Genomic DNA, 25000 nt, shown 5'->3' with positions numbered 1-25000 from the left:
TTGTTTATATATATATATATATATATATATATATTAGGGCGGTCAAAATTAACACGTTAATTTTTAGCACTGCATTCTTATCACAACACAAACCGAAGCGTGTTTATATATATATATATATATATATATATATATATATATATATATATATATATATATATATATATATATATATATATATATATATATATATTAGGGCAGTCCAAATTAGCGCATTAATTTTTAGCGTTAAAATTTGCGTGATTATTTTTAAATATATATATATATATATATATATATATATTTTTTTTTTTATAATTATTTTTTTCATAGTTTTTACCTTTATTGCATAGGAAAGAAGAGAGAACAGACAGGAAAGCATGGGGAGCAGAGTGAGGGGAAGGATCGGCATAGGACCGCGAGGCGGAATTGAACTCGGGTCGCCGCGAGCACCGGAGTGCATGTGTCGACGCTCTAACCACTACATCACTGGCGCCGACTTAATTTTAAATATTTAACGTGTTAAAAAATTACGCAAATAACGCAGCTGCAGTTTTTTTTATTTCCTGTTGTGGCCGACGTGTGTTCAGGGCACGTGCATAGAGGCGACCTAGGCGGCCGCCTTGGGCAGCAGAATGGTGAGCGAATCCCCCGGTCCTAACTTTCATCCGCGAACCGGTCACTTTCAAGTTGAGGGCGGCGTGATTGCCGTTTGCCTAGAGCACCAGTTCAGCTTGCTCCGGCTTTGCGTGTGTTTAACGTGCAAAGAAATTAGGATAGGACCAAGGACGCGCTTTTAGAATGAAAGTTTCAGTATAAAACACTTAATGTGGCATCAGCAGGCTATCCAGCGTTTCCTCCAGAGTTTCATGCAATTTCGCGTGTTTCATCTTTAATCTTTAGACTTTAACTGCAGTTCAGCAGTTCACTCTCATTCAGCATATTTTCATTCAGGATGTTTTAACGGAATTTTTATTACCTCATGGCGAACGGAAAGAAAAACCTCCGCATTTTGAGACTCGCGTGATCCTTTAAGGTAATCAAAAATTGCTGCTTACATGGTCGACTCTTAATCAGAGTATCTTAATCATGAAAGCGGAGTATTGGTGTCCATGTAAATGTACTGTAGTGAAAGTGGCAAATGAAGCTCTAATCTCTGCCTTTAAGCTACTTCCATGAGCCCTCTCACCAAATTTGATGAACGCGATCATGCGTGTTGATGAATCTGAAGGGATCCCTCGCTCACCAGGTCCGCTGTACTGTGCGCGTTGTCTGTCTGTCTGTCTGTCATGAATCCAACATGGAAATCATTCACATCCAGACCTGATTGCTACCACACGTGTTCACAATTAGGAAATCACTAAGGACTTATCTGGAACCCAGGCTCATTCCGAAAACGTAGTCCCGATGACGTTTCTGGAGACCGTGAACTATGTAGCCGGAGGTACGTATGGCTGCATTTAGTTTTTTAAGTGAACGCTGAGGGGCGGTATGAAGCCGTTTCTTCTACCACTCGCCGGCTGACCGTTTACCTTTGTGTGGAGGGCTTCCCGCCGCAACCAGTTTGTCCGGTTAGCTCGTCCAGTGCGTCGGCGGACTCGATACGCAGAGAGGAGCTGACCACGGCAATGATGACCAGGTTCGAGTCCGGGGAAGAGCGATTCCAGAAATCAGGTAAGACTAAAACAGAATCCAAGAAATAAAGTGAAGAGGGTCATAACAGGGTGAGAATGTGGTAAAATCCGAAAATCCTTTTTCCGGACGGCTTTTGTGAATCGTTGGTTGGGTTTAGGGCAGGCTGGTCAATCGGCAAAATTGGTTGGGTTCGGGGAAGGAGGAGGGTGGGTCGGCCGGCCAATTGGCCGGTCGCCCAGTCAATCATTCAGCCAGTCGGACAGACAAACGTTTGTTCGACAGCGGCCTCTGGTGGGTTCACGCGAGAACAGCGTGGGCGCGAACGGCACTCGTGGTAGACGTCCGAGAAGCCAAAAAGGCGCAGACAGCGGCCTCTCGCGGATTCGCGAAAACCAAAAACTGCAAAAATATGTACCTCCCGGGACGTAATTCGCGGTCTCCAGAAACGTCCTCGGGACTACGCTTTCAGAATGAGCCTGGGTTGCTTATCTGACAAAGTGAAGTAGACCAAAAGATCCTCAAAAGCTAGACATTATGCCAAAAACCAGGTATTAAACATAATTTAACAAACATAATACCAAAGGAGCTTTGAGGTTTGTGTGTTAGGGAGGTCTAACAAATAAAATCTTTATTCTAAAGTTACTGGAAAATTTAGGATTTTGCTTTAAGCAAGCTAATAGCAATGAACAATCTGTTTGTAGGTCGTCTGAATTGGTGGTCCACCATGTGCACCAGCTGTAAGAAGCTTCTACCGTTGGCCACGACAGGAGACGGGAACTGCCTTCTGCACGCAGCTTCTTTAGGTGAGACTTCCATGCACAAATGTCCCATGAACATGAACATCAGGACTAAAGAGTCGGGTTCTGATTTCATCTGATGCTCCTTTAAATAGCAGCACAGGCTCTGTTGTGGGACTCATGTGGTGTCGTGTGTCCGGCTGACTGTGTTTTCCAGGAATGTGGGGCTTTCATGACCGGGATCTGGTGCTGAGGAAGAGTCTTTACGCCATGATGAAGAGCGGAGCGGAGAGAGAGGCACTGAAGAGGAGGTGGAGGTGGCAGCAGACTCAGCAGAACAAAGAGGTTCAGTCTTAAACCTTACTGCAGCTTTGATGCACGTTTACACATTAAAGTCCGCATGAACCGGAAGCTGCGACAGTTTTTTTTAATACTGTGACGCAGTTCCTAGAGAAACAGAATATTAAATGAGAAAACAGTGGGCGTGGCTTGTTTTTTTTTTTTTTTTACTGTGAGCTGATTGGATGTAGTAAAGTAGGCGTTTCATTCAGAAAGATCAGGAGAAGGGTTTGGGGAGAGTTATTAACAGACTCCTCCTGCTCATTATTTCTGTTCTGGAGGGGGCGTGGTTAAGTATGTTAGCCACGCCCAATACCTCACACAGACCTAATCTGAGAATTTAACTGAAAACAAACAGGAAGTGCATTTTCAGACTTCAGTTAAAGATTACAAGAGCAAACTTTTTTGTTTGCTGCTGCTAAAGACATGCACAGAGGAATTGTTCACCACAAAACTAGCAATGTGGGCTTACAAAATCAATATGGTTAGTTGTGATTTCATTTGTACTTTAAAAGCTCTTCAATGTGCAGTATTTAGTGGTTGACATAGGTATTGCAGTCCAAATTCAAAATATTTTTTTTTCCCACTGACATTTGACCCTACCCGTCAGATTACACCACCAACACTGTATTTTAATGGTTAGGGTTAGGGATCGTGGTAGGTTATGAAGATATTACTCCCTCATATCAAACCCCTCGACATCAAAATGTACCCTGGCAGCTGATAACTAGCATATTTCGTCATCAAAATGTGCTACCTACTTTTTTTTGCGTTCTTTCACTTTATAAAAATAGACAGAAAGAGCTTAGTGATATGACATGATGCATAAGCAAGCGTGAAACACTTACTCTCAGCATTCTACTTGTGTTTGTTGCCTCATTACAAACATATGCAGCAGAATTCACACTAAACACATTAAAGAAACTATGCTTCTTTGTGGTGGCGCTGAATAAATGTATAAATCCATGCGTATTTAATTATGATGCATGAGAGGCTCCTTAGGCCTCTCCCATTTTCAAAATAAGAGTTCCATATATGTAAAAAGTGTATTTCAAACTTAAAAATACAAGTGAAATATATATAATTGTTGTAATGTCATTAGGAAACATTGTGACCAATCACACGCAGCCTAGTGAGAGAAAGGTGAGCCAACTGCAAAGACAGGAATAGACATCCTGCGGTGCGATACGCACATATGAGGAGGTGTGAATATATATGAATATATATATATATATATATATATATATATATATATATATATATATATATCCAATACGATTGAGTCGAGCGCTTCACTGGTTCAGAAAGCTTCATTTCACCATCACTAATAAACAGAAGCAAAAGCACGGCCGCCCACAAGCGAACACTGCTGGCTTTTTATAGAGGGGAACCCAGGTGTTCCCAATTAAGCAGATGAGTCTGTCCTTCCCACTTCAGCCGATCAGTGGGTTGGTCTAAGATGGGTTGGTTCTCAAACTTTTAAGCCAGCGACCCCCAATGTAATATCGTCAAGAACTCGCAACCCCCCACTACCAAAGCATATCCAAACAATAAAAATAACTTATTTTCAGCTGTTCACAATATTTTACCAATATTTACTATACATTACAGGGCTCGAAATTAACATTTTTGCTTGGTAGCACTGGTGCTCCTACATTTTTTAATGTAGGCGCACCAGCCAAGATTTAGTGGCTCCCACCAATTATCGCACCGTTACTACGGTGTAAGTTTTATAAACAAATTTATTGCATTTGAAATCAACACTAATCAAAACTAACAAGCAAAATATATATATATGCATGCGTGAAGAAAATATGACCCAATGAAATCCCGTCATCACAAGAAAACACATTTTTATAACATAATTGAGTGACCAAAAGATACACAGATGGACCGCTCACCTGCCCTGCACGCACTGCTTGACATGAATTCATTATGAATCTGTTAACAATACGTTAACTATACTGTGTTCTCACAGATGGTGTCTGATATTGCACAGATGCTTTTAATATACCTTATTATTTGTATACATAATTTTAATAGCAATACCAGTCTTTTCATGAGCTGCAATATTAGTTTAATCTAAGTCAGTGCAAGCCCTTTTGCGATGGTGTACGTGGTGTTAAATTTTACAAATAGCTGCCACTTATACGGCTGACAGCGTCTGGCCATTAAATAAAGGATTAAACAGAACCTCTCGCGCTTAAAATGTGTAGATTTGGCAAACAATTACCTGAAAATTCCGTCCCACAGACTTTACAGTGAACGATTTAGTTATTTTCATAGCGGACTTGAAGCCAATGGAAGTCTTTTATCCACTCTTCGAAAAGTCAAGATGGTGGATTAACATTCAGCACATGAGCTCTAATCAGATGAGCCATTATTTGTAGCTTTAGGTGGTTTCTAAAACTAAATCTGTCAGTGTTGTTTTCATTCTCTCGTCTTCAGCGCGTTACATTTTCGCGGTTGTAGCTCCTGTCATCTGAAGGCAGAAGGCGTTGACTGAATGATTCAGTCTAGCGCAGTGGGCCAATAAGAAGAGCGCGAAGGCGGGACAAGCGTTGCCAGCTTTGTTTACTGCAGCAAGTTGACATGACAACAGTTTTAAACTGTTCCTGATCGCTGCGTTTCAAGTACAAAGATGCATTCTGCCTGAATGTGTCCTAAATACTTTATGAATTCATCAGTGATATCTTTATAAAATCTGAAAATATTAACTTTCACTTATAATACTGAAAAATATATATTATAATCACTGAAAATTACACAATTTTAAATCACTCTCGTGACCCCTTGAAATTATTCTGCGACCTTCGCAGGGGTCGCAACCCCTAGTTTGAGAACCACTGGTCTAAGAGACTTGTCACAATATCACTAGTGTGAAAAGGAACCAAAGGTGTTGGCGTTATTCTGCCGCAAACTGTTCATTTTCACCTCAAAACTGCAGTCAAACGTACGTTCGAGAATGTCTCAAACATGCACGCTGAGGCGCATGTTTCTGAAGAGTGAAGACATAAAAAACATGCTTACAGTATGTACAGTAAGTGCTCTGCTTAGCTGCGAGGAGTTGTGCAGCGAATCCATTAGTCTGCTCTTCACAATACACACCTCTCAGATTAGCATGTGTGTTTCCTGCGCAGCTTTCAGCGTAAGAGCTTATTGCTGGACCAGCAGAGCCGCGGACAGGAATCAGCAGAGCGATCGATGGAGAATCCTCAAACTCTTGATTAGCGCCTCTTGTTTCTCATTGTGCGGAGGAGGGGAATGGAGATGTCGGCGTAATGTTGTGGTGTTTGTTATAAATCCTGCATGTGTGTGTGTGTGTGTATGCAGTCGGGTCTGGTGTACACGGAGGAGGAATGGGAGAGAGAGTGGAACGAGCTGCTGAAACTGGCCTCCAGCGAGCCCCGCACACACTTCAGCAAGAACGGCAACTCCAGCGGAGGGTAACACACACACACACACACAAATGCACACATATGCACACACAAAAGCACATGCAGAGGGAAGGTAACACACACACACACACATACACACACACACACACAAAAACACATGCAGAGGGAAGGTAACACACACACACACACACACATACACACACACACACACACACAAAAACACATGCAGAGGGAAGGTAACACACACACACACACATACACACACACACACAAAAAAACACATGCAGAGGGAAGGTAACACACACACATATGCACATACACTTATGCACACACTCATGCAAACACAGATACACATACACTCATGCACACACACACACACACACAAACACACATTCATGCTCACACATATGCACACACACACACACAAACACACATTCATGCCCACACATATACACACACACACACACACACACACACACACACACACACATATGCAGACACTCATATACTCATACACATTTGTGCACACACACACATTAATGCTCACACATATGCACACACACATATGCACACACTCATATACTCATACACATTCATGCACACACACACACACACACATTAATGCTCACACATGTGCACACACACACATTTACACACTCATATACTCATACACATTCATGCACACACACACACACACACACACACACACATTAATGCTCACACATGTGCACACACACACATTTACACACTCATATACTTATACACATTCATGCACACACACACACACACACACACACACACACACACACACATTAATGCTCACACATGTGCACACACACACATTTACACACTCATATACTCATACACATTCATGCACACACACACACACACACACACACACACATTAATGCTCACACATGTGCACGCACACACATATACACACACTCATATACTCATACACATTCATGCACACACACACACACACACACACACACACACACACACACACACACACACACATTAATGCTCACACATGTGCACACACACACATATACACACACTCATATACTCATACACATTCATGCACACACACACACACACACATTAATGCTCAGACATGTGCACACACAAACACACAAATACACACACTCATTTACTCATACACATTCATGCACACACACACACACACACACACATTAATGCTCACACATGTGCACACACACACACACACATTTACACACTCATATACTCATACACATTCATGCACACACACATTAATGCTCACACATGTGCGCGCACACACATATACACACACTCAAATACTCATACACATTCATGCACACACACACACACACACACATTAATGCTCACACATGTGCACACACACACACAAATACACACACTCATATACTCATACACACACACAAACACACACACACACATTAATGCTCAGACATGTGCACACACACACACACAAATATACACACACTCATATACTCATACACATTCATGCACACACACACACACACACACACACACACACACATTAATGCTCACACATGTGCACGCACACACATATACACACACTCATATACTAATACACATTCATGCACACACACATTAATGATCACACATGTGCACACACACACATTTACACACACTCATATACTCATACACATTCATGCACACACACACACACACACACACATTAATGCTCAGACATGTGCACACACACACACACACACACACACACATATACACACACTCATATACTCATACACATTCATGCACACACACACACATTAATGCTCACACATGTGCACAGACACAAAAATGGACACACACACAAACACACTCACACACCTACATGAACACCTTGTTATGTCAGACTCAGCTGTGTTTCCATTGCCGCCCACTATAGAGATGTTCCGACTCTCGACAAACATTTCCTCTCATGCAAATCCTGCAGCGTTCACATCAAACACACACACACACAATCACATCTCTACCTCCTACAAGCATCTGAACACACACTCTTCTCAGCTGCAGCAGTGGAAGAAAGACAAAAATCAATGTTGTTGTTAATCAGGACAGGATTGTTTATATTCCGTCAACGTTTTTAAGACTTTAACGTGGCGTTTAAATGAAAAAAGCCCCCATTGCTAAATCTAAACTTGCTTTAAATACAAAATAAAAAAGGGAGAATTGTGTGAAATGAACTCAAAATTGAGAGAAATGAAGTCCGAATTGCTAGAAAGAGGTTTTGATGGTAAAAATAAAATGTGTTAATTCTGTAAAATGTCATCATTGTGTGAAGTGAAAATGCAATTCTATGAAATTTCACATCTGAATTTTGAGAATCAGTAAGATTTTATCGTTTAAAAACAAGCCGGCAGCACTCAATTATTTCTGTTGCATTATAAATCAATTAACTTTTACTCTTCAACAATTTATTTGTGATAAATCAAGGTAAATATTGTTTAAATGGTCGTTTTGAGTGGTATTCTATCAGTTTCCAAAACTGACAACAACTATAATAATAATAGTAATAATAGGCGGTTCATTCCGCTGTGGCGAGCCCTGATAATTAAGACACTAAGGTGAAGAAAAATGAGTAAATTAATGAATAGTAATAATAGGTGGTTCCTTTCACAGTGGTGACCCCTGATAAATAAGGGACTAAGGAGAGGGAAAATGAATGAATTTTAATAATAATAATAATAATAATAGGTGGTTCATTCCGCTGTGGCGATCCCTGATAAATAAGGGAAGTAAGGGATATGGAAAAAATAAGGGACTTAGGTGAAGTTAAATGAATGAAGGAATGAATATTAATAATAATAATAATAATAATAATAATAATAATAATAATAATAGGCAGTTCCTTTCGCAGTGGTGACCCCTGATAAATAAGGGACTAAGGAGAAGGAAAATAAATGAATTTTAATAATAATCATAATAATAGTAATAATAGGCGGTTCATTCTGCTGTGGATACCCCTAATAATTAAGAGACTAAGGTGAAGGAAAATGAATGAATTAATGAATAATAATAATAGGTGGTTCCTTTTGCAGTGGTGACCACTGATAAATAAGGGACTAAGGTTAAGGACACTTAATAAATTCATTAATTAATAATAATAATAATAGGCGGTTCATTCCGCTGTGGCGAGCCCTGATAATTAAGAGACTAAGGTGAAGAAAAATGAGTAAATTAATGAATAGTAATAATAGGTGGTTCCTTTCACAGTGGTGACCCCTGATAAATAAGGGACTAAGGAGAGGGAAAATGAATGAATTTAATAATAATAATAATAATAGGTGGTTCATTCCGCTGTGGCGATCCCTGATAAATAAGGGACTTAGGTGAAGTTGAATGAATGAATGAGTATTATTAATAATAATAATAATAATAGGTGGTTCATTCCGCTGTGGTGACCCCTGATAAATAAGAGACTAAGGTGAAGGAAAATGAGTAAATTAATGAATAATAATAATAGGTGGTTCCTTTCACAGTGGTGACCCCTGATAAATAAGGGACTAAGGAGAGGGAAAATGAATGAATTTTAATAATAATAATAATAATAGGTGGTTCATTCCGCTATGGTGATCCCTGATAAATAAGGGACGTAGGTGAAGTTGAATGAATGAATGAATATTAATAATAATAATAATAGGTGGTTCATTCCGCTGTGGCGATCCCTGATAAATAAGTGACGAAGGTTAAGGAAAATGAATGAATTTTAATAATAGTAATAATAATAATAGGTGGTTCCTTACGCAGTGGTGACCCCTGATAAATAAGGGACTAAGGAGAGGGAAAATGAATTAATTTTAATAATAATAATAATGCAATTCTAGGAAATTTCACAACTCTGAATTGTGAGAATCAGTAAGATTTTATTGTTTAAAAACAAGCCGGCAGCACTCTTTTGATCAAAATGAAGCTGTTAAATTGTGAAATATTATTACAAATTTGAAGAACCATTTTCATATTGAATGTAGTTTCGAACTGAATTTATTCCTCATCTTCAGTCGTCAGTCAACAAACTACGATTGTGGAAACTGACACATTATTTTAGGATTCAAAATGATCTTTTTTTTTCTGTTGCATTATAAATCAATTTACTTTTACTCTTCAACAATTTATTTGTGATAAATCAAGGTAAATATTGTTTAAATGGTACTTTTGAGTGGTATTCTATCAGTTTCCCAAACTGACAACAATTATAATAAGGCAGTTCATTCCGCTGTGGTGACCCCTGATAAATAAGAGACTAAGGTGAAGGAAAATGAATCAATTAATGAATAATAATAATAGGCGGTTCCTTTCACGGTGGTGACCTCTGATAAATAAGGGACTAAGAAGGAAAATAAATTAATTTTATAATAATAATAATAATAGGTGGTTCATTCCGCTGTGGTGACCCCTGATAAATAAGGGACTAAGGAGAAGGAAAATAAATGAAATTTATAATAATAATAATAATAATAGGTGGTTCATTCCGCTGTGGTGACCCCTGATAAATAAGGGACTTAGGTGAAGTAAAATGAATGAATGAGTATTATTATTAATAATAATAATAGGCGGTTCATTCCGCTGTGATGACCCCTGATAAATAAGCGACTAAGGTGAAGGAAAATGAGTAAATTAATGAATAATAATAATAGTAATAATAGGCAGTTCATTCCGCTGTGATGACCCCTGATAAATAAGCGACTAAGGTGAAGGAAAATAAATGAATTAATGAATAATAATTATAATAGGGGGTTCCTTTCACATTGGCAACCCCTGATAAATAAGAGACTAAGGTGATGGAAAATTAATAAATAATAATAATATAATAATAGGTGGTTCATTGCGCTGTGGCGACCTCTGATAATCAAATGACTAAGGTGAAGGAAAATGAATGAATTAATGAAGAATAATAATAATTGGCGGTTTATTCAGTGGTGGCAACCCCTGATAAAAAAGAGACTAAGGTGATGGAAAATTAATAAATAATAATAATAATAATAATAGGTGGTTCATTCCGCTGTGGCGACCTCTGATAATTAAGTGACTAAGGTGAAGGAAAATGAATGAATTAATGAATAATAATAATAATAATAATAGTAATAATAGGCAGTTCATTCCGCTGTGGCAACTCCTGATAAATAAGGGACTAAGGTGAAGGAAAATGAATGAATAATAATAATAATAGTAATAATAGGCAGTTCATTTCACTGTGGCGACTCCTGATAAATAAGGGACTAAGGTGAAGGAAAATGAATGAATAATAATAATAATAGTAATAATAGGCAGTTCATTCCGCTGTGGCAACTCCTGATAAATAAGGGACTAAGGTGAAGGAAAATGAATGAATAATAATAATAATAATAATAATAATAATAGTTTCTTCTTGAGCAGATCATAATATTACAGTATTTGAGGGATTACTTGACACTGAAGATTAATCATGCTTAAAATTCTCCTTCAAACCGGATGATTTAATTACATTTTAAACCACATTCCATAAACTAACAGTTATTTATTAATATTGCAATAACATTTCACACTTTTCCTGTATTTTAATTAAACAAATGCAGCCTTTGTAAGAAGAATAAGCTGATTATAAAACTTTTTCAAAATCTTACTGACTTCAAATTTTTGACTGGTTGTGGACTGTATATTAGCTTGCATCTAAAGAGAGCAGACTGATACATGACACTGAATGATCTAGAAAATCACATTAAATAATCCTGGATGTCGGATATGATAAATATTAAAGTGTGAACGGGGCAGTAACAGCACCGTTATTGTGCTGTAAAACTGAAACTGACCGGTAGAACAGCCTGTTATATATGATTCAGCAGCACTGTGTGCTCATTTAAATGCGCAACACTGACACCTGCTGGTAATAGGAGTGACACATTCGGGGCACACAGTATCCCACAATGCAATGCAGCTGAACTTTTGATGAAAACAAGTCAATTAGAAAAAAGTTTGTTCCTATTTTTAGCAATAAAAATTTAATTAAAAAACAAGCGAGTCAGAAGCAGTGTCACATTTTTCAACTGGGTTGGTAAAAGAGATTTGAACAAATTGGCGTGTATCATTTTACTAATTCTGAAATTAATTGTATATTAATTATTATCAGTGGTTACCTTAAAATTCACAGTTATTAAATACGTCACCAAAATCCTCATCTTATAATGTCCATGTGGTCATTTAAATCGTGACTTTCTCTACACACAGACACAATATTAGTTTTTAGTATTACTTATTTATATATTATATTTATTTTTCTTCGTTTTTAATTTTCTGTGTGTTTTATTGTATATAATATATTTGTATTTATCAAATTTAAATATCATTGCATTTATTTTCCAAGCGTGTTAGTGTACTATTTAATATTAAAGTGCATTGATTTAAGTGTATAAGCTTTTAATATTCATATTTTGGTTTGTTTTTTAAGTATAAACTGTTCAAAAACGATTTTATTATTAAATATCATATTCAAATTATTTGTATTATATTAAAATATTACATTCCAATACAGTAGTTTGTATTTTTATGTAAGTTTATGAAGATCAGAGACAAAACTACAAAGACTTAACCACTTAAATGAGTGTAAATACTACAGCATTGCATCGACATCAGAAATCTGAATATATATTTTGTATATTATTCAATATATATTTATATTTTGAGTATTTTGAGGAACTATAAATGTTAATCACAGTGCTTCACGGGAGTGGGCGGGGCTAAGGCTTGATCATCAACTCTGATTGGTGGGATTTTCTTTACTGCACCCTGGGTATTGCAGTTTTCAGCAACAGCTCTAGCTATAATAATAATAATACTACACAAAATAAACATATTCCATCATGATATGCAGGTAAGAACATCGGCCTCCACAGTAGGTCAATCACCCAAACCCAAATGTTTCACTCCAGTCCAACCGTCAACACTAGCTCAGCCAATAGTTTGAGGGAGAGCCATGTGTTTGTTCAACCAATGGCAGCCAGTAGCTGTGTCCAAAACGGCTCCCTATCCATTATATAGTGCACTGCATCAGGTGTCTGCCATTTTGTAGCGATTCTGAGGAATATATTTCATTCCCTACACCTCTGTTCACTGCTTTTTAACCACAATCCACTCTGATTTTAAGTGTTCATCCACTGTATTAAAGTGGCATTTCCCACAAGGCCATTGCGAGGAGGCAAAAGAGCGGGGGGAAAAAATAAAGAAGGAAGATGGCTGCCATGAACAATGAAGGGAAATTTCATTCATAATCTAAGCCTGAATTACATTTAGGACATAGTAGAAACCCTGTGATGCACAAGTTTGAGGCAGAGCCATGTGTTTGTTCAACCAGTGACCACTAGGGGGCGTGTTTTGTCCATAAACAGCCAGTAGCTGTGTCCAAAACTGCTCCCTATCCACTATATAGTGCACTACATCAGGTGTCTGCCATTTTGTAGCGATATTTTATTCCCTACACCTTTGTTCACTACTTTTTAACCACAATCAACTCTGTTTTTGAGTGTTCATTTGATGTACACTCTTTGAAGTAGCATTTCCCATTAGCCATTACGAGGAAGCAAAAGAGCGGGAAAAAATAAAGAAGATGGCTGACGTGAACAGTGGAGGGAAATTTCATTTATAATTTAAATTAAGCCTGAATTACCTCTGTGATGCAGTCATTTGTTCAACCAATAGCCGCTAGGGGGGTTTGTTTTGTCCATAAACAGTCTGTAGCTGTGTCAAAAACTGCTTCCTATCCACTATGTAGGGCACAACATCAGGTGTCTGCCATTTTGTAGCGATTCTGAGGGAAATATTTCATTCCCCACACCTCTGTTCACTACTTTTTAACCACAATCCACTCTGATTTTTAGTATACAGCCAGTGTACACTTGTTAAAGCAGCATTTCCCATAATCCCTTGTGAGGAAGCAAAAGAGCAGGAAATAGTAAAGAAGATGGCTGACGTGAACACTGGAGGGAAATTTCATTCATAATCTAAGCCTGAATTACATTTAGGACATAGTAGAAACCCTGTGATGCACAAGTTTGAGGCAGAGCCATGTGTTTGTTCAACCAGTGACCACTAGGGGGCGTGTTTTGTCCATAAACAGCCAGTAGCTGTGTCCAAAACTGCTCCCTATCCACTATATAGTGCACTACATCAGGTGTCTGCCATTTTGTAGCGATATTTTATTCCCTACACCTTTGTTCACTACTTTTTAACCACAATCAACTCTGTTTTTGAGTGTTCATTTGATGTACACTCTTTGAAGTAGCATTTCCCATTAGCCATTACGAGGAAGCAAAAGAGCGGGAAAAAATAAAGAAGATGGCTGACGTGAACAGTGGAGGGAAATTTCATTTATAATTTAAATTAAGCCTGAATTACCTCTGTGATGCAGTCATTTGTTCAACCAATAGCCGCTAGGGGGGTTTGTTTTGTCCATAAACAGTCTGTAGCTGTGTCAAAAACTGCTTCCTATCCACTATGTAGGGCACAACATCAGGTGTCTGCCATTTTGTAGCGATTCTGAGGGAAATATTTCATTCCCCACACCTCTGTTCACTACTTTTTAACCACAATCCACTCTGATTTTTAGTATACAGCCAGTGTACACTTGTTAAAGCAGCATTTCCCATAATCCCTTGTGAGGAAGCAAAAGAGCGGGAAATAGTAAAGAAGATGGCTGACGTGAACACTGGAGGGAAATTTCATTCATAATCTAGGCCTGAATTACCTCTGTGATGGGCGCGTTTAAGGCAGAGTCATGTGTTTGTTCAACCAATGGCCACTAGGGGCCGTGTTTTGTCCATAAACAGTCAGTAGCTGTGTCCAAAACTGCTCCCTATCCTCTATATAGTGCACTACATCAGTTGTCTGCCATTTTGTAGCGATTCTGAGGGAAATATTTCATTCCCTACACCTCTGTTCACTACTTTTTAACCATAATCCACTCTGATTTTAAGTGTTCATCCAGTGTCCACTTGTTATAGTGTCATTTCCCTTAAGCCATTGCGAGGAAGCACTACATGGGGATTAGTGAACGAGTGAGTAGTTTGGGACGCAGCTTGAGTTTTTCTAATCTCCCCTTGATGTAAGCCTGTGTTTCACCTTTAGCGGAGTCTGTAGGAAGCAGAGCGGTTGATCTCAGGTCTTAGATCAGTGTGATGGAAACTGCGGTCTAAACAGAGGAAACTCACGCTTCACCTTTACTCTGCTCTCAGACTCCCAAATTAAACACGACTTCCTGTTGTTCTCAGACAGTAGGCTTTCACAATACTGCGCTAAATATGAATGGCTTGCATAAAAGAACAAACAGTAACAAATGAGTTGACTTGAGTTTTATCATGCTGAAAATAAAAGTAAAATCACATATTGAGCTGATTGGAAATATTTAGAATGTACATTAGATATATTAAATTTAAAATAAATCAATAAAACTAAACTAGTAGAAATTACAAAAGTTCCCAGGATTGTTGTGATTTTTATTAGTAGTTTAATTTTGTATTTGTTTTAATTCTTTAATTGGAATTTTAGTTGATGTTTTATTCTTTGTCAGTTTTTAAATATGTCTGAGTAGTTTTTATTAAAAAATAAAAAAACTTTGTATTTTATTTTATTTCTTTTTTATTTCTTTTTTCTTTTTTATTTCTTTTTTTTAATTTTATTTCTTTATTTATTTTATTTTTTTAATTTTATTTTATTTATTTATTTTATTTATTTTTTATTTTTTATTTTTTTATTTTTTATTTAATACATTTATTTTTTATTCTATTTTATTTAATATATTTTTATTTTATTTTATCTTTATTTAATTTTTTTATTTTTTTCATTTAATTTTATTTAATTTTATTTATTATTATTATTATTATTATTATTATTTTATTATTATTATTTTATTGGAGTACATAAATAAATTAAATAAAATTAGGAATATTTTTTTCCTGGTAACTAATCAAAATAATATATGTAAATACTCCAAAATATATATATATTTTTTTTATTGAATAAATTTATTTTTTTATTCTATTTTATTTAATATATTTTTATTTTATTTATTTATTTATTTATTTATTTATTTATTTTTATTTATTTAATTTAATTTAATTTTTTTATTAAATTTTTTTTATTTTTCCTTTTTTTATTTATTTATTTTTATTTTTATTTTTTTAATTATTTTATTGTAGTACATAAATAAAATAAATAAAATTAGGAATATTTTTTTCCTGGTAACTAATCAAAATAATATATGTAAATACTCCAAAATATACAATTTTATTTATTTGTTTTTTTTAGTTCATTTATCCCAAACTAAATGAACAAATTTACATTTTTTTGTTTTGTTTTTGTTTATTTATTCACAGTATTTTTTGGTATTTTAACTAATAGTATTGATTCAGTTCAATTCTATTTAAATTTTTTTTATTTTGAATGCTCGCATCATTTTAAGTACTTTTGTACTTTAAGTACAAAATATTCATTCATTCATTTTCCTTTGGCTTAGTTTCTTATTTATCAGGGGTCGCAACCTTCTTGCTGTGAGGCGACAATGCTAACCACTAAGCCCCACACAAAATATAAATATCCCAAAAATTTCTTCTAATTTAAAGTCATTTATGTGAATACATACATTTGATTCACTGAATCGAAAAAGTATAATTCGCACCCTGACTGAAAGCCAAATAAAACCGAGCTCACACAAACAAACACTGCTGTAATCTGTGCATTATTGGTGCAATATTGCCTGAACAACACAAAAATAACCCACTTTCACTCAGTAGTGAAATGTAGGTGTCCTAATAGTGTTTTTATTAACGTGCCATACATATATACACTCAAGACTTTAGCTGCTTGTTCAAACTACTTACTTAAAATGTTGAAATGACACAATTCTGAAGGTTTTTTTGTGACAACTCAAAGTCTTTGTGTTGGGACAACATGAAGGTATTGTGTGGAAGTTGAACCCAGCATTTTTACAGAGTGTCAATGTAAAATAAACAATTCCTGACCCTTTAATTTGTTGAATTTTCAGTATTTAGCATTAATGTTTCATCAGAAACATTCATTTCATTGTGTGTGTGTGTGTGTGTGTGTGTCTCCTGAAGGGTGGATAACTCTGAAGACCCGGTGTATGAGAGTCTGGAGGAGTTCCATGTGTTTGTCCTGGCTCATGTCTTGCGGAGGCCGATTGTGGTGATCGCGGACACAATGCTCAGAGACTCCGGCGGAGAAGGTCAGATCTGCTTCCACACCACCAGAGGGCGACATTCACACACATTTTGTTTTTTGGGGGGAAGCTGTTGACCCTCTGATATTCGCAATGCACAATCCCTCAGTATTTTGGAGTATTTTTAAGAGAGAGTAAAGAGTATTTTTATATAATCACTTAACTTACATTTTTAGGGTAGCTTTTGTTAATGTCTTTTAACCTGAATAACTTATTTAAATGTTAAAGGAACCTAAATCATGCGTTGTTGTGACTTTTTGATCATGTTTTTTAAATAAATAATGTCTCATTTGCATAATATAACATTTTAGAAGCTTATAATAAACAGATGTTTGCAATTCTTTGCGTAATCAACAAAAAAATTTGGGTTTTTTCTACTTTTTTACCATTTCTCTGCAGTGTCTCGCCTTTAATGGAAAAATCACCTTTATTTTCTAGTTGAAAAGCAATTAAAGCTGTTATCGGGAGTCATTAAATGACGAATAACTCAACTGTAATTACATGCATGAACGCTTTTAGGATTTAACGAGGCCAAAAAAATGACCTTCGCTGTAATTCCTGCCGCTCCACGGTGACTTCCTTTCGTTTTTACTGCTTTAAATCTCCAAACAAGATTTATATGTAGATTATTTAAATGGCTCGAGAACATTTATGAATCTTCATATATGTGAAGATTGTTTTTGTGTGTTTCTCACAGCGTTTGCACCCATCCCGTTCGGAGGTCTGTATCTGCCCCTGGAGGTTCCTCCGAACCGCTGCCACTGTTCCCCGCTGGTGCTCGCCTACGACCAGGCGCACTTTTCTGCACTCGTGTCCATGGAGCAGAGAGACCAGCAGAGAGAGCAAGGTAAAACACACACACATGTATACACACACATACAGTCGAAGTTAATTACAGTTTTAATTAATTAAATTATTAACTAGGTTATTAGGTTAACTAGGCAGGTTAGGGTAATTAGGCAAGGTATTGTATGCTTATGGTTTGTTCTGTAGACAGTCGGGAAAAAAATTAGCTTAAAGGGGCTAATAATTTTGGCCTTAAAATGGATTTTAAAAAAAATTTAAAACTGTTTTTATTCTAGCTGAAATAAAACAAATAAGACTTTCTCCAGAAGAAAAAATATTATCAGACATACTGTGAAATATTCCTTACTCTGTTAAACATCATTTGGGAAATATTTTAAAGAGAACAAAAATTCGAAGGTGGGCTAATAATTCTGATATTTATAGATTAGTTTTTAACTCAAATGATTTGCAGCAAGCGGTTTCTTCTAACAGTTTGAGTTGCCTTAACTTATTGGGTTTCACAGTACTCAGTAGGTTTGAGTTCTCCAATAAATAATTGGGTTTTACTGTGATCAAATTGTTTCGTTTACTCAAATGGATTAAGTTCACAGCACTCATTAGGATTAGTGTTAAATGAACTCAAATGGTTTCTTGCAATTGGTTACCTCAAATGGTTTGAGTTACATTAACTTATTGGGTTTTACAGTTTGTGTATATATATATAAAATAGTCGTTCATTATTCGTAATCATAAACTAATCATTCATTAATCATAATCGAGTTAAAATGTTCAATTAATTGAGACTCTGATTTGATTTTAGGCCAAATCGCCCAGCCCTAATATATATATAGCGTCTGCTAAATGACTAAATGTATATATATATATATATATATATATATATATATATATATATATATATATATATATATATATATATATATATATATATATATATATACACACACACACACATACATGAACAAAACACATTCACACGTTTTCATGTGTTATGGGGACTCTCCATAGATGTAACGGTGTTTATACTGTATATATTCTCTCCTCCTCTCTAATCTGAACCCTCATGGACAACATTCTGCAGTTTTACACTTTCAGAATACGTCATTCGGGACGATTTATAAGTTTCCCACGAAGACCAAAAAATGTCCTTACAAAGGTTAAAATTACTGGTATTACTATACTTGCGGGGGACATTTGGTCCCTATAATGCGATGAATACCAAGTGCTCACACACACACGTACATACATACAGAGACATGCATGCATCAAGGTTATTTTATTAAACAAAAACCAAGACTATTGGTCAAAAAACATTTTCCTTAACTCAATTAAATTAACAAATTTACAATAAATGAAAAACAAAAACTAACTGAAATGTAAAGTCACTGAAATATTGAACTGAAATAAAATTATAATTAGCAAAAATAATAATCAGTTTTCAGGATTGAGAATTTCTGAATTTTCATTCTGTGGTGGATAATCTGACCTGAAGTTCAATTCAATTCAATTCCCCTTTATTTGTATAGCGCTTTTACAATGTAGATTGTGTCAAAGCAGCTTCACATAAAAGGTCATAGTAAATAGGAACAGTGTAGTTCAGTTTGTAGTGTTTAAGTTCAGTTCAGTTTAGCTCAGTTCAGTGTGGTTTAATAATCACTACTGAAAGTCCAAATATTGAAGAGCAAATCCAACGATGCGCAGCTCTACAGATCCTGAACCATGCAAGCCAGTGGCGACAGCGGAGAGGAAAAAAAACTTCACTAAATGGCAAAAGTGAAAAAAAAACCTTGAGAGAAACCAGGCTCAGTTGGGCACGACCATTTTAATTTCTCCGCTGGCCAAACGTCTTGTGCAGAGCTGCAGTCTCAGTGGCGGAGGCTGGAAGCTGGCCTCAGCGAAGACTCGTCTGTCTCTGGAGCGTCTCAGGAATCAGTCTCATGTTCTCCACTCCTCCATGACCACCACAGTAGCTGCTCAGGATACGGCCTGGTCCAGGATATGGAAACCTTGGGATCATCTCGTCGTTGGTCTTGGATCGAATCAGTGACTCTGCATAGTCTGAGGGCCTCGGGAAGAGTATCCCCAAGTGGAAATGGAGAATAAAGAAAATAATTAGCGTAGCTGCTGTTCATAGTGTGTATAAACAAGATGCAGAACCTGTGTGGAAGCCCCCTAAGTGGTGCACTAAGTGTATGCTTTACTGAACAGATAGGTCTTTAATCTAGTTTTGAATTGGGAGAGTGTGTCTGAGCCTCGGACGTTATCAGGAAGGCTATTCCAGAGTTTAGGAGCCATAAATGAGAAGGCTCGACCTCCTTTACTCGACTTTGCTATTCTAGGTACTACCAGAAGCCCTGAGTTTTGAGATCTTAAAGAGCGAGTTGGATTGTAGCGAGACAGAAGATTGGTTAGATAAACAGGAGCTAGATTATTTAAAGCTTTATATGTAAAAAGCAATATTTTAAATTCAATACGAATCTTAACAGGCAGCCAGTGTAAGGAGGATAAAATTGGGGTGATGTGATCAAATTTTCTAGACCTGGTAAGAACTCTGGTAGCTGCATTTTGTAGGAAGTGGTTTAGAGAAACACCAGTAGATGCACTTTCACTAGCCGCGTTTCCACTATCGCGCCTAAAGCGAGCGAGTCAGGGCGAGCCAAGGCCAGTCACGTTTCCACTATCACTTCCGGGGCGTAATCGGGCCAAAGCGGGGCTTCCTTGGGGCCAGCGTCAGGCCTTTTTCGGCCCGCCAAATACCTTGGGCCAAGGAGGGCCAACTGGGGCTTCGGGGCGGGGTTACGTACAAAGGCGGAGTTTTCCTGTCAGGTAAAGAGGAGACAAGATGCTTTCTTCCCTTACATTTGTTTTGCTATCGCGCTAGCCTTGCAGCCAAAATCTGTGTTCGAAGTAAATGCCGCAGAACTCGAATGTCCTTTTTCAGGGATCGCTGTCTGGCCTTACACCAACAGACCACAAACAGTAAAAAAGCAATCGCTTCGGTGTTCTCCATCTTCCAGCTCTCGTAGTGATGCCAGGTTGTGTTTGTGGTTATAATTTGAGTTTTTTGTTCCCGCTGAAGTGGGCGGGTTGTGTGACGGGTTGTATGACGTTTGATTCGGGGGACGTTCTGGGGGCGGTGTTTGCGTGACGCGCTGCGAGCAACTAGCCCGACAGTGGAAACGCGACATGATTTCGGCCTCATTTCTCAACCTCCCGGGCTATTGGCCCGGCCTGGCCCGATTAAAGCCCTGGCTCGCACTGGCCCGATAGTGGAAATGCGGCTACTGATAAACAGAGGGGGAAAAATCATCATTTGTCAAAAACATGTCAATTAGACATGCTTGAAAACAATTTATCTTAATTCTTAATCATTTTAAATCATCTTAATCATTTAAAGAGACAGTTCACCCAAAAATCTAAATTGACTCATTATTTACTCTCCCTCGTGTGATTTCAAACCTTTATTTCTTTATCTCTTCTAAAAAAAACGCAAAAGAAGATACTTTGTAGTAAGCTGAAAACCTGTAACCATCTAAAGCAGGAAAATAAATACTCAATACTGTAGAAAAACGCATGTAATAATTAAATTCTGAACGTGCTCTCGGAGTTTGAACCTTGTTTGGTAATTATTTTGTTTGCCGACTTGAAACGAGCTCGAAATTGTACCAAAGAAGCCAGTCCATCTCACGCCGGATGAATAATGCAGACCTGAAATCTAATTACCTTTGATCAATTATTAAAAGCGCATTTGGCCGACTCGGGTCGATCAGAGACTGGACAGAGAAAAACAGGAGGAATAATGCAGTTAAATGCACTGTTTCAGCCTCTCGGTTGAGGGGATGATCAGTGCTCAGAGCGTCATCATGGGTACAGGCTGTAATTAGAGCGTGTTGTACTGTAATTATTGATTTAATATTACTATAAAGTATTATTTGTCAAATCTGTTCATTGGTACATGTTAGTATTCTGTAAAAATGAGTACATTAATCTGTATTACATTGATCTGTTGTATATGAATATGAATTTGTTACATTACAGTGGGGGAAATAAGTATTGAACACGTCAGCATCTTTCTCAGAAAACATATTTCCAGAGGTGTTGTTGACTTGAAATTTTCACCAGATGTTGATGACAACAAAAGACTCACTTTAAGACGTTTCTGAGATGGAGAATGAAGTCGCATGCGTTACTCGTGTGAGTTTTTTCCAGACTTCAATAATGTGGAAGGTTCTGTGGGTCTCATCTATCCAATCTGATCTTTATTTTGTATTCTCCATTGGATTCAAGTCAGGTGACTGGCTGGGCCATTCTACAGCTTGATTTTATTTTGTATTCTCCATTGGATTCAAGTCAGGTGACTGGCTGGGCCATTCTACAGCTTGATTTTATTTTGTATTCTCCATTGGATTCAAGTCAGGTGACTGGCTGGGCCATTCTACAGCTTGATTTTATTTTGTATTCTCCATTGGATTCAAGTCAGGTGACTGGCTGGGCCATTCTACAGCTTGATTTTATTTTGTATTCTCCATTGGATTCAAGACAGGTGACTGGCTGGGCCATTTTACAGCTTGATTTTATTTTGTATTCTCCATTGGATTCAAGTCAGGTGACTGGCTGGGCCATTCTACAGCTTGATTTTATTTTGTATTCTCCATTGGATTCAAGTCAGGTGACTGGCTGGGCCATTCTACAGCTTGATTTTATTTTGTATTCTCCATTGGATTCAAGTCAGGTGACTGGCTGGGCCATTCTACAGCTTGATTTTATTTTGTATTCTCCATTGGATTCAAGTCAGGTGACTGGCTGGGCCATTCTACAGCTTGATTTTATTTTGTATTCTCCATTGGATTCAAGTCAGGTGACTGGCTGGGCCATTCTACAGCTTGATTTTATTTTGTATTCTCCATTGGATTCAAGTCAGGTGACTGGCTGGGCCATTCTACAGCTTGATTTTATTTTGTATTCTCCATTGGATTCAAGTCAGGTGACTGGCTGGGCCATTCTACAGCTTGATTTTATTTTGTATTCTCCATTGGATTCAAGACAGGTGACTGGCTGGGCCATTTTACAGCTTGATTTTATTTTGTATTCTCCATTGGATTCAAGTCAGGTGACTGGCTGGGCCATTCTACAGCTTGATTTTATTTTGTATTCTCCATTGGATTCAAGTCAGGTGACTGGCTGGGCCATTCTACAGCTTGATTTTATTTTGTATTCTCCATTGGATTCAAGTCAGGTGACTGGCTGGGCCATTCTACAGCTTGATTTTATTTTGTATTCTCCATTGGATTCAAGTCAGGTGACTGGCTGGGCCATTCTACAGCTTGATTTTATTTTGTATTCTCCATTGGATTCAAGTCAGGTGACTGGCTGGGCCATTCTACAGCTTGATTTTATTTTGTATTCTCCATTGGATTCAAGACAGGTGACTGGCTGGGCCATTCTACAGCTTGATTTTATTTTGTATTCTCCATTGGATTCAAGTCAGGTGACTGGCTGGGCCATTCTACAGCTTGATTTTATTTTGTATTCTCCATTGGATTCAAGACAGGTGACTGGCTGGGCCATTCTACAGCTTGATTTTATTTTGTATTCTCCATTGGATTCAAGTCAGGTGACTGGCTGGGCCATTCTACAGCTTGATTTTATTTTGTATTCTCCATTGGATTCAAGACAGGTGACTGGCTGGGCCATTCTACAGCTTGATTTTATTTTGTATTCTCCATTGGATTCAAGTCAGGTGACTGGCTGGGCCATTCTACAGCTTGATTTTATTTTGTATTCTCCATTGGATTCAAGACAGGTGACTGGCTGGGCCATTTTACAGCTTGATTTTATTTTGTATTCTCCATTGGATTCAAGTCAGGTGACTGGCTGGGCCATTCTACAGCTTGATTTTATTTTGTATTCTCCATTGGATTCAAGTCAGGTGACTGGCTGGGCCATTCTACAGCTTGATTTTATTTTGTATTCTCCATTGGATTCAAGTCAGGTGACTGGCTGGGCCATTCTACAGCTTGATTTTATTTTGTATTCTCCATTGGATTCAAGTCAGGTGACTGGCTGGGCCATTCTACAGCTTGATTTTATTTTGTATTCTCCATTGGATTCAGTCAGGTGACTGGCTGGGCCATTCTACAGCTTGATTTTATTTTGTATTCTCCATTGGATTCAAGACAGGTGACTGGCTGGGCCATTCTACAGCTTGATTTTATTTTGTATTCTCCATTGGATTCAAGTCAGGTGACTGGCTGGGCCATTCTACAGCTTGATTTTATTTTGTATTCTCCATTGGATTCAAGTCAGGTGACTGGCTGGGCCATTCTACAGCTTGATTTTATTTTGTATTCTCCATTGGATTCAAGTCAGGTGACTGGCTGGGCCATTCTACAGCTTGATTTTATTTTGTATTCTCCATTGGATTCAAGTCAGGTGACTGGCTGGGCCATTCTACAGCTTGATTTTCTTCCTCTGAAAGCATTCGAGAGTTTCCTTGGCTGTGATCATTGTCTTGCTGAAATGTCCACGCTGGTTTCCTCTTCATCCTCCTGCTAATGTAGATGTTGGACTGAAGCAGCTGATATTCATTTACACTGACGAAGGGCAGAGGGTTGCTGAAGAACTACTGAGAGATTTCAGCTGCTGTCTGGGCTTTCCCTGCCTTTCTTCATGTGTTCAATCCTTTTTTCCTGCGTCATTTCAATTTATTACACAGAACTTCATTTGTAAATGAATTAGGCTGGCTTGTGTAGCAAGCTGTTATACTGTTATCCTATTTTTCTTCTGAGACTAAAAAACGCAACGCATCTCCTCCTAGAGCTTTCGAGCTATGACCATCAAACTCACACCAGACCTCCAAACTGGTCTGA

The 25000-nt window shown here is 37.5% G+C and overlaps 1 protein-coding gene across 1 annotated transcript in view; it reads left to right on the top strand.

Annotated features, from left to right (window-relative positions):
* Nucleotides 1-25000, top strand: part of otud7a (OTU deubiquitinase 7A) — a 124775-nt gene that overhangs the window by 72740 nt on the left and 27035 nt on the right. Inside the window, exons 6-10 of the mRNA XM_056451862.1 lie at nt 2316-2417; nt 2569-2696; nt 6024-6136; nt 17206-17333; nt 18025-18174. Coding sequence (XP_056307837.1) covers nt 2316-2417; nt 2569-2696; nt 6024-6136; nt 17206-17333; nt 18025-18174 — 621 coding nt within the window. The remainder of the gene's footprint in view (nt 1-2315; nt 2418-2568; nt 2697-6023; nt 6137-17205; nt 17334-18024; nt 18175-25000) is intronic.

This window comes from Danio aesculapii, chromosome 25 (assembly GCF_903798145.1).
Source record: "Danio aesculapii chromosome 25, fDanAes4.1, whole genome shotgun sequence".
NCBI lineage: Eukaryota > Metazoa > Chordata > Actinopteri > Cypriniformes > Danionidae > Danio > Danio aesculapii.
This window is presented reverse-complemented; position numbering and strand designations above follow the sequence as displayed.